Source organism: Prunus avium, chromosome 4 (genome assembly GCF_965620075.1).
Source record: "Prunus avium chromosome 4, drPruAviu1.hap1.1, whole genome shotgun sequence".
NCBI classification, from domain to species: Eukaryota; Viridiplantae; Streptophyta; class Magnoliopsida; order Rosales; family Rosaceae; genus Prunus; species Prunus avium.
In genome coordinates this window covers 11,501,274-11,512,980 of record NC_142287.1, presented here as the reverse complement: position 1 = coordinate 11,512,980, position 11,707 = coordinate 11,501,274, and the positions used below count along the sequence as shown (strand labels likewise).

At 38.8% G+C, this 11,707-nt stretch overlaps 2 protein-coding genes across 3 annotated transcripts; one reads left to right on the top strand and one right to left on the bottom strand.

Annotated features, from left to right (window-relative positions):
* The first annotated feature begins 2,892 nt into the window (after positions 1-2,892).
* On the top strand, positions 2,893-4,701 carry LOC110751172 (U-box domain-containing protein 26-like). 2 transcript variants are annotated; one of them, XM_021951606.2, is made up of 2 exons: positions 2,893-3,161; positions 3,280-4,701. In XM_021951606.2, the coding sequence occupies exon 2, from the start codon at positions 3,293-3,295 to the stop codon at positions 4,523-4,525; it is 1,233 nt and encodes a 410-aa protein (XP_021807298.2). In that variant the 5' UTR covers positions 2,893-3,161; positions 3,280-3,292; the 3' UTR covers positions 4,526-4,701. The 2 variants fall into 2 exon arrangements, with proteins under 2 accessions (XP_021807298.2, XP_021807299.2); XM_021951607.2 differs by having other exon boundaries at positions 2,894-3,161; positions 3,316-4,701.
* Positions 4,702-6,472: 1,771 nt separating this feature from the next.
* LOC110751171 (uncharacterized) lies at positions 6,473-8,865 on the bottom strand. Its single transcript, XM_021951604.2, has 3 exons — positions 8,442-8,865; positions 6,914-7,052; positions 6,473-6,825 (listed from the first exon to the last, which is right to left on the bottom strand). Exons 1-3 carry the CDS (start codon positions 8,826-8,828, stop codon positions 6,641-6,643), a joined length of 711 nt encoding a protein of 236 aa, XP_021807296.1. The 5' UTR covers positions 8,829-8,865; the 3' UTR covers positions 6,473-6,640.
* Positions 8,866-11,707: the final 2,842 nt, after the last annotated feature.

The following is an 11,707-nucleotide window of genomic DNA, read 5'->3' as shown; positions in this document are numbered from 1 at the left end:
CCTTGGGTGTAGAGACCACCGCCTCAAAAAGGGGACTCGGCTAAGACGGATACTAGTAAATACTGCGCATTCCACAGAAGGCATGGCCATTACACGAACGACTAATTTTCCTGGAAAAGACACCTCGAAGAGCTAGTCAGAGACAGCCATTGCACGGAATTCATTAAAAAGAAGGTTATCCAGCAGATCGAGGATCGTGACGCAGCTAATAGGAACCTTCCCAGAAAGTCATACGGATCAACATGATCCTGGCCCAACTCCCAAGAGTCCCGGTTGACCACTAAGGGGCGAAATAGAAAGATCAAGTAGGCGACTTTAGACTCCCAAGTCACGGCCGGTGACCTAGCCATTGAGGACGCTTCTATCATCAGCTTTCAGAAAAAGGATATAATCAGGCTGGATCTGCCGCATAATGAAGCCCTCGTCATGTAAGATCCCACATTGACCAATGGAGAGGGGGGGTGATGTGCCTTATATGTACATGCTCGCATCCATCTAGCACGAGGCCTTTTGGGAGCTCACTGGCTTCGGAGTCACCGCGAGAAAACTGCAACCTTACTACCCAGCTCACTGGATCATTGTCATGACCAAATTTCTTTTGAGATCAATTCTCCACAGCCCTGACGCTTCTCAGCGACTCATGAAGTGGGTTATAGAACTAAGCCAATACGACCTCCTTTATCGACTGAAGATTGCAATAAAAGCCCAGGCTTTAGCATACTTTGTCGTTGAATTCACTCCATCAACCGAAGAAGAAAAGCTGGTCAACAAAAACAAGGAAAGTTCGAGAGTAGGCAAGACCTTCTCCGCTGAGCCTGACCTACCCAGAGACATGTGGTAGTTGTGCGTAGACGGAGCGTCGAACCAAAAGAGAGCTAGAGCAGGCGTCGTCATAATCACCCCGAATGGAACCCTGTTGGAGCAAGCTATCACGCTTGGCTTTCTGGCCTCTAACAACAGGGCAGAGTACGAGGCATTGCTCATTGGCTTGCACCTAGCAAAGAAGCTATCAATCAAGAAGATGGCCATCTACTTAGATTCCCAGCTGATCACCAGTCAAGCATCAGGAGAATACATGGTGAAGCACCCGAGGATTGAAGGCATTTCCTACCTTCACCATCCAACAGGTGCCTCAAACAAAGAATGCACTTGCAGACGCACTGGCAATCCTGGGATTAGCGTTGGATACCCAATTCAGATGTTCTATCCCTAGGTCAAATAATTAATCCCATCTATTTGGGGATTATTTGATTGAATTATGGATTGTTGCCATAATTAGGGATTTGATTCTAAATTAAATCCCTAATTTGATTCGATCTCTCCAAGTTGGGGAAAAATAATTCCTTTCCATATGAGGAATTATTCTTCCGAAACCCTAGCCACCAAGGCTCCTATAAATACATGGTCACGTACAAGGCAAGAGGTATGTCCGAAACTCTGCAAAAATCCCCTCTCACAAACCTTGATGTCACCACCCTCTCTCTCTCTCTCTCTCTCTCTCTCTTTCACACAAGGCTCAGGCGCACAAGACTTCGGCTACCCGGTTCTCCTTGTGTGAAAAAGGTCTCATACCTTCTAACTATCTCCGTATTCTTCTCAGAATTATTTAATTGACTTAGCATTGGAGGGCCTTTGGCCAACACTTTCTGGGTGTGATCTTTTCACTCAATGTTGTTTTGCAAGGGGAAAGAGAAGTAAAGAGGAAGAAGAGATCTTGAGATGAATATTCTTTAGGGAGGAAAATCATTCCCACAACTAGCAATTAGTAACTTTATTTTTTTGGGTGAATAAGTGGTAGCAACTAGTAACTAGCAACCTAAAAAGGTGACAAAAATAGTTTATTATGTTTTTTTTTTCAGAACCAATTGCATAATTGGGTAAAAATTAAAAATAAATAAAAAGAAAGAATAACGCGCATGCCCATACAAGAACCACTTGCATAATTGAGTATTGGGCAATAAGTATAAATAAATAAAAAGAAAGAATAAAAAAAAATTAACAAATGCCCACATCTCAAATTCACAAGGTCTTAAAAAATAAAAATAAAAAAACCTGAATTTTGATAATTTAAACTAGTAATTTAAAATCGTGATTGAGAAAGAGAAATTATATAAAAAGAAAAAGAAAAAAAATGAGAAACATGAAAAAAAAAAAAATGAAAAAGACTTTGGGAATGTGTGAGTTGCAAGTGTGCCATTATTAGCAATTGAGAAATTCTAATAGACTTGAAAGTACATGTAAATAAATAAAAGAAAACTTGCACACCAAGTAAACTGACTTTAATCAAAAGATTGTGAATGGAAATGGTAAACTGAATCAATGAAGTTCTTTTCTATGTCTAATACAAAAGTTAAAGGGCAATAAAAGTAAATAAAGCAGTGAAAACAAATGAAAGCAAATTGACAAATCGATCAGAACTGCCACCACCTTGTATCAATTCTGGTTCAAGGCAGAGTTGAGGATCAAGCGGCAACAGAAGTATCATATCAAAACTGTGCAAAAAGGCAATCAGAATTGGCAGAGCAATAGACAACGAAAACCGGCGTGAAACGCAGGGTATCACCTTTTCCTTTCTAACTCATACATAATTCTTTCTCCAAAATAAAAAAAAAAACTCATACATAATTCTTATCGTCTTTTTACCTTTGACTAAATTACAAAAAGGTTAGAAAACCAAGTGATAAAGCAGAGCTTGTTCTGTTCATGAACAATAGTTTTGTTGATGTGATTCCTTTATAATTGCCATTTTATATCTCTCTCTAACTTTCTCACACAGTCACGCGCACGCATAATTAGTTTCTCTCAAGGTCGTATTTGTAAAATTCAAACTTCAACGACATTAAATATTCAAACGGTGGGTCAGTTTGACTGAATGAATAAATGAGGAGAGACGTGGGGGGACCATTTGCCCCCAATTATTCTACTATAGTCTTAGTTGAAATCTCACTCTTTTTCTTTCTTCATCACTGGGCTGGCTAGGATAAGATACAGAGTGGCCTCTCTTCTGTTTGCTTGCTGCTGTTCTCTTCTCATGCCTCCCACTGACTGATTGCACTCAAATTTCCTACTTCTCTCCTCCTCTTTCTTTCTCATTCTTATTCTCATGTGTTACTTTGTGAACTCCAAGCTCACAAAGTACTCTCTCCTCTGAGGCTCTCCTTGTAAGCTTCTGCACATTCTCTCTCTCTCTCTCTCTCTCTCTCTCCTCATTTCTGCACTTTTAACCTCATAAATTCTGCATTTTGTAATTTTGTCACTTGGGTTTTGCTTTGATATTAGAGAAGTTGATGAGATGACCATTCCCCACTTGTTCAGATGCCCAATTAGCCTGGACTTGTTCCAAGATCCAGTCACTCTATGCACAGGTCAAACTTATGACAGGCCAAGCATAGAAAGATGGCTGGCTGCAGGCAATCTCACATGTCCAGTCACAATGCAGAAACTTGATGATCCAGCCCTTGTGCCTAATCACACTCTTCGCCATTTCATCAATCAGTGGCTGCAAATGGGCAACCAATTTGATCCTGATTACTTGGAAACAATTGGTTCTCTAGCTTCACTCAAACACACCCTTGAATCCCATGAGGTTACCTTAAAAAGCAAGGTTCAAGCACTCGAAAAGCTTCGAGCTTTGTCCCAATCTGAACCACCATCCACAAGTAATTTGTTCCTCCAGTTGGGATTCTTGCCTCTACTTCTAGAACTTGTGTTTGGAGGAGAAGAAGCCAAACAGAAACAGAGACTGAAACTGGAACTCCCTCAAGAGTGCTACTATATAAAGTTTGTGGAGGATGCACTTTCTTGCACTCTAATTCTGCTACCTCACGGCAAATTGGAGTCTCTGAATATGCTCAGAGAAGAGAGCAAATTAGCATCCTTCCAAGCTTTATTCGCTCACGGCACTGCCTTGATCAGGATGAGTTTGTGCCGTCTCATAGAGGTAACATCAACATCCCCGGAGACAAAAGAACTCTGTTATATGTTTGGAAAGAACCATCAGCTCTTGCATCGGATATCGGTTCAGTTGCTTCAACAGAATTCAAATTCAGAGGCTGCAGATGCTGGAATCAAAGCCATATCAGCATTATCTTCCTTGGAAGAAAACAGAGAGATTCTGGTAAGACAAGGCGTGGTAAACGGACTCATAACATATATTAATTCAAGCACAGAAAGACGCGAAAGAAGCTTGGCACCATTGGCAATGGCCACACTTGAGAAGCTTCTACGATTAGAGAGTGCAAAAGAGGCAGTGATTAATTATAACAATAACAATAACAATAATAACAATTTGAACGGCGTTCATGCTCTTGTAAAGAAGGTTTTCAGGGTTTCGGATGATCACCAAGGCAGTGAGAGTGCCGTTGGGTGTCTAATAATTCTATGCAATGACTCTTTATTGGCACGAGAAGAAGCCATCAGTGGTGGAGTGTTGACTCAGTTGCTATTGCTGCTGCAGAGCCAGTGCAGTGGCCGGACCAAAACAAAGGCAAGAATGCTGCTCAAGCTCCTCAGAAGAACCACCTAGTCGTCTCAGTCATCAAAAGCTTCTGTGTAGGCTTAGTTTGTAAAGCTTTTGCGTAATTAATTAATGCCTATACAAGTCCTATTTGGTTTCTAAGGGCTTCTGTGTTTATTTGGTCTCCGTGTGGAGACAGACATCAAACTATTGGGAATCCAGGCCAACAAATAATTGCTAAACAAGATACTTTTACAAACTTTGCTCATGTGACCAAATAATGCACTAACCCAAAACACAAGATCTAAGAAAACAGAATCACATCCACTCAATTTTTTTGATGTTCTAATCTGTGAATTGCACCATGCTACCATGAATTATACTATCATATATATAAATATATCTGACTTAGAAAAGAACAAAAAAAAGAAAAAAGAAACATAAGGTTTGCTGATAAATAGGCAGAATAGCCGATGGATCGCCCTTAAAAATAGAGTAGAAACGCATCAAACGCCTGCATTTTTTTTCTGTCACAAATTTGTTAGTGTTCTATAAACTAAAACCTATTAGAAAAATTGTTCCAGTGGTTCCAGATATGAGAGTTGATCCCGTCATTGAGTTTTGTGGATATTCCTTTCAGGTCACCCATGCGATGTTTTCCTTATAATGAATGTGGACATGAAGAAAATAAATAATCCTAAAAATTAATAAATAAATAAATAAAAAAAGATTATATAGGTAAAACATGATTTGAAAAGCCATGGTCAAACACTCAAAGGTGATAAAAGTCCACATTCTCAACGAGGATGGGCACCAACGTTATGCGACCTTTTGGCTCAAAAGCAAAGGTGAAAGGTGGAAGCATTTGCTCCTCCATACACAAAAGCAATGCTACATTACCAAACAGCATTCCATGCTTCAAAAGTGGAGCGCCTCCAGTTTGTGCATTTCTGACTTTGACACTTAAAGAAGATGGAATGATGGCCAAATCACACTTTTGGTTACGGGGCTAAAGTTTAAATTTTGGGAATTATCATCTTCTAGTTCGCTTACTTTCGTAACTTTGGTCTCAATCACTAACTCCATCAAAATTGAAGACAACATATGACGAGGCAGCACGTGCACGTCTTGAGCGTAGAATTTCTCGACATTTCAAGTGCCCGACTTTATAAAAATAGTGTCTCCATGTTCTCAATTGGAGAAATGATGGAATTTAGGTCTGTAAATTGGGGTTTTAGGGTTCTTGGTGAATTTGAAATGTCATTTTGTGCACGTTCACACAATGTGCCGCACTATAAATGTCGAAAATGCCATGCACAAGACATGCAAGTACTGCCTTATCCAATTTCCATGTAATTTTAACGACATCAGTGATTGTGATCAAAATTGCAAAAGTAAGTAAACTACAAGACTAAAATTTGCCAAAACTACATACTAGAGTGGGAAAACTGCTAAAACTACACTGACCAAAAGTGCAATTTGGCCTAAAAGAAATGTTAAAATACAGTCTCAAACAAATTCATATGATGAGTTTATACATGAACTGTACACCATCAGAATGATGATTTTTCATATCATTAGGCAGGCTTTACCTTGTTTTTTTTTTCTTTTTTTCTTTCAATTTTTGCTATGGCATCTTTTATGCTTGTGCATATAATCAATCATATATCAAACATAGACAAAAGAGCAACAATATAAAACCACAGGCAGCTGTAAAGACTCAGACTCCAAGGGAAATGAAATGTCAGGTATCTTCAATAGTAAATCTATGAATGAGATTACCTACAGGAACTTTCAACTTTTTCACGTTTTCTTGTTTGCCTGATGACGGCACATCTTTCACAATTGCGTTACAAATCTTTGCACTCTCTACACTAACAAAGGTGTATAACAATAATTACTAGTACATAATGAAGCGTTAAGATTATGAAAAAATGGAAAAGAAATGAGAATACTAATAAAAAGGAAAAAGTTGTCTTTAATCACTGAGATAGCCATGATATTAGAACAGAATGGTAGCCAAACAAAAAGGAGAAGCATTATATAAGAAACCTGTAATTACAATGACAACATATCTTAGTGTAAATATTGACAATTTGCAAGTTACCACAAGATTTCAAATACGACCATGACTGTTTGGTTCATAATAGAATTACATCAAACATAATTCTACTATACCAGTCTCTAGGAAAGTGTGATGAAGTGATACAATGAACTAACCAAACTTGGAGGCCAATGTTTTGTTTCTTTTACATATGAGAGGTCCGTATAGTGAGGATCAAGAAGAGTTGCAATTGTGAACTGGTTTTCTGCGAGGAGTGGGGCATGTTTGTCCACATACAAGGCTGCTGCTAGAGCTGCATGCACTTCTGCAGTAAACCCAAACAAAACTGATTCACTAAAAATTGATGAGAATTTCCTTTGCTTAGCTCAGTAATGCAATATATAGTGAAGTACCTGGATATCCCTTCAAAGATATAGAAACATCCTCCATTTCTGCAATTGCTTCTTCTCTGTTGCCCACCTCGTACAAAATCAATGATCTGCCTACTCTTGCATAGTCTGAAAATGCAAAGTCATTGTACTTCTCAATCACCTGAAAAGATATACAGGCAACTTCGATGATATAAAGGCTAAGTTTTTTGGGGCAAGTCAAGCAGAAACTACACATATGACGCATGATATAAGAAATAATTCAGGTCTACCGGTATTATGGTTGACCCAAAGAACTACATCATCCTACACCTGGCTTGATCAACAATTTGCAGCAAGTATGCTTGTGGGCTTTCATTAATCAATGTTTCTTGATTAAACTCGACTTATATATGTCTCTTAACCGTTGCTGGTTCTGCCCACTAACCACTAGGTACAAGATGGTTCCTTACTGAAAGGTCTCATAGAGAACTTAAACAATGCGGCGAAAAAGAAAACACACAGCATAATTTGGACTTTTATAGAGATAAAAAAAAACCAATTGTCTTCCTATTGCACGCTTATGTCACACCACGTGACTATACAACCATCATGATGAATGAATTGTATAACAGGAGTTGGTTTCCGTTTAGTTCAATTTGGGAGGGGAAGAAAAAGGGGGATTGAAATAATTGGACAGGCAGAGAGTAGAAGGTGGCATTATCAAAATACTTAAACATGACATATGTACATTTCAAAAAGTCAAGACAATCCATAAAGATTACAAAATAGAAGACCAGAATACAAAATAGGAAATTAAAATGGGTGAACTACATTTAAGCCATGCCTTGTGCTTGTCTAAGTTGGATCTTCTATTTATTTATTTCTTTGTTTCTTCTAAGTAGGTCCGGCTATGCCAAGCACATGACATGGAGCCAAAGGAAATATCAGTTCAAAATCAGAAAACTACTTTGATAAAAACGCAATGGCAGGTCGTACTGTATCCTATCCAGCTCAGACCAAAGGGAAATATGGCCATCCACACACCTCCACGGACATATATGAACTAATTGGATTAAGCTTTATTTGATTCTAGAATATGAACTAATTAATCATTGTCCTATTATTGAACCAAAAAAACTGCACAGAAATCACAGGAATAACACATCTTAGGTACAAATATTTGAGAAGGCACATACGGCTTGACACTTGACCTGCATCTTCCTAGCCTAACGTTAAGTGGGTCACATGACAATCTGACATTGAAACCATTGGCTTCATTCGATGAACACTGTTCCTTTATCATTGACAGTCATTTGATTTCTATATGATTAATAAAATTCTAACTACAGAATCAGGTAAATGGTACCAATGGCGGCTGCTTTAAGCTAAATAATAATTGCCATTTTTAACTTCCAAAAGAGAGCTTAAAAATAGCTACCCAATTATTAGCCAATGCCCGTGTTTCCAAAGAAACTAAATATTAGCCAATGCCCATGTTTCGAAAGAACCCAAATATTAATCATACAAAGAATTCCGAACCCAGAAGTGAGGCAAAATCTAAAGTGAGTACCTGAGTAAAACAGAGAAGAGCTTGGTTAAAATCACCCAGAGCCTGCAATTCCCTTCCTTTCTCCAACAACTCCAAGGCATCAGATATTCTACTAGAAATCGCATCACTTGCGTCTCTCTCAGCAGCGCTTATCGGGTCGAAGTTTGACAGAGCAGAAGAAGAACCGGAAGGGGTTGAATTTACATCAATACTATTGCTGGTGATGTCACCACAACTACCTTTACTTGGAAGCAGAAAAGTAGCTAGAGGGAGCGTGAAGAGGACCAATCGCCTGCTCAGTAATGGGGTTTTGGAAAAGGGGTTTAGGGATTTTAGGTTTGGAGGTTGAGTTAATGAAGAAGAACAGGTCATGAGAAGATGGGGAATAGGTGCTTTACATGCGCCCATAATGTTGTTGAGTTTGGTGCCGAGGCTTTTGCAAGCTTATATCTATGGGTGATTTTATTGGCACCCAACAATCCTATTTTTTTAAGAGAAATTGGCGGCTTTGCCCCCGGCGCAACTAATTTATTCAATAATATTCCAATTTTGAAATCAAATCACAAATACCCCTTATAAAAACTCCCTATTGACAGTCTATTGCCCATCCTTCACTTAGTTTTTGTTTTCTTCTCATTCGTTGCTCTTCCTCTTCCTCTTCTCTCTAGTCTCTTCCTCTTCCTCTTCTTCAAACCTCACAGAAAATCCACCTCCACGAATCTCACATAACTCCATATCCTCTTAGTTATATCTTCCATCTCCTATCTTTTCTTGTTTTCTCTCTCTCGTTCTTGCCCACGATGACGGCAACTGTCACCTGTTCGGTTCATTTTTACACATGATTTTTCATGTTATTCTCCCACTATTTTGAGTTAGTTCTTGACATTTTATAGCTTTTTACTTCTTTTTTGTGTTTTAATAGGTTTTACCTTGGTTTGTATGAAAATGAGCTAAAAGTGCATTATTTGATATAAATTCTGTTTTTGTTCATTTTCGTAGGTCAACTTCGTGGCCTTGGATCAGCATGTTCCGGTCCTTGGATGAGGTGATGATCTTCATAAGACTTGTTCCAATGGATGTTAACTACAACATATCCAAATTTGAGCTCCATTGGGCAAGTTTAGCCTATCCAACTGATCGGACAATTGATGCTGGCTCTGGATGTTTGTTTTGGCCCAGTTTTCACCCCCACTTAATAGCATTTTATTTCTACTTGTTACCACACCTTTTGGTAACAATGGATTGCATTTGAGTGGCATTTCCTGAGTCAATTGGAGCCTTGGATTATACCTTAAAACAAGGCTTCATCATTTGCAAGGGGACAATGGGCAAAAGCTTTAGAGAAAGAATAAGTTTTATATTAAAAGTGAGCTGGAAAGAAGGGGCAGAAGTCAAAATGGATTGCAATCAGATTTGGGGGAGCTTTGCAACGGGAGAGAGGACCACATCATTCCAGAATTGAGGAGCAGATTGGGAGCAAAAAGCTAAGGAAGGAGAACGAGGTGCAGCAAGGAAGAAGAGAGAAGACTTCCACCATTGAAGACTTCAAGCTTTCATCATTTCCAAATCTGTAAACTCTTTCTAGTTATATTTCGAATTTGTGTTTGAAATGATTATGAGGAACTAAACTCCATAGCTAGGGCTTAGGTTGAAGCCCTAAACATGATTACCTTATTGTTTTGATGCTTGAGTGTATGAATTTCTAGATATTGTTGATGAATTCCAATTCACCAAATTAATCTATCCTTGATGTGTGTTTTTCCTTGGTTGGCCATCTTTGAAAGCATGCTTCTTGAGATTGTTGGGATTATGTGTATCTTCATGTTATCCTAAGCAATAAATGGATGAAGTAAGAATCATCCATGTGATTTGGTTTCTTGAATACCTAATGTAAACACCATGCTATTAGGATTCTTGTGATGTTCATATTCTCTTTGAACTTAATGGGTTCTCCTTGTAATTGAATCGAAGTACGAACCATACCTAGGTTCGGTTATGGGGAGGGCACAAGTATTGTAGCACGAACCATGCACTTTACGTATATTAGAGAGAATCAATGCGTCTTGAGCCACGACCCATGGTCTTGATTGCGAACATCTTCATCAACAAGTTTAGAGTTCATCACTTGAGTATCCATGAACATAGGTAGAATTGTTTAGGGTGGATTCCGAAACCCTAGTGTTTGTTACTTGGTACTTTCACATTTTGATAATTCATCTCTGCCATTCTCATTTAAATTCAAAGTCCATTTACTTTCATGCAATAGAATTAGGTCACTTGAACCAAACCAAACCCCCCCCCCCCCCCCCCCCCCAATGTGTGTGTGAGTTGTGTGTTTGTTACATTGTGTGTCTTGTTTACTGAATTCTGTTTATTTTCGTAACTGTTTTGGACTTTTGGTCCGCGTTGTGTTCTTTCATTTTCTGTGCTGAATCCAACCGTATAAAGAACGTGAATTTTGGACGTACGGTTGGAAAGTTATAGGCAAAACACTGGATAGAGGTCGAAACTGAAAAACAGAGAAAACGAATCTGCCAAAAAACGACCGGTCGCTTTTACCTGACGACCGGTCGCTTTTCACGTCAAAATTTGAGTTTCGACTCTGCCCAAAAACGACCGGTCGCTTCTGCCTCACGACCGGTCGCTTTAGCACTGTTCATAGGTGATAAAAGGGTGATAAAAAGTGCTGTTTGTGTTTTTCTTTAGTTTTCTTGTGTTGTTTTATTTCTTTTACACTTCTTTACTCATTTCTAGTTTCCCTCTTTCATTTGTGCATTTGTGGTGTGTTAATTAAGTGTTCTCTTTGTACTCAAATTAGAACTTATAGGAAGCCGACAAGTTCTTCGTGGGATCGACCCCGTACTTACATAATCTATACTTCAATAGATTCGTGCACTTGCGGGTATTTTTAATTGGTTGTTTGCACATTAATTTGTGTCCTTTTAGGAATGCAACATCACCTCCTCAGAAACCCTAACCCACATCAGCGATGGCAACCTCACCCTCTCTCTTTCGGCCGCCCTTCTCCACCTCCATCTTGTAAGGAAAAAATCAATAAATGACTTATAAGATGACAACGATAATATATTATTCACAATTGTAGACAACAACCAACTACAAAAATCAATATAAGCGTATAAACAAAGTAAATACAGGAAACTGACTTTTATTGTAGATAGAGGCTTGCGTATTTCGCAATGTCCTAAAGACAGAATTTCGCCTCCTCTCAGTGCTTGAAGTTCAACAGACGTCTATCTCCCAGGATTCAACTATCTATAATCCAAGGA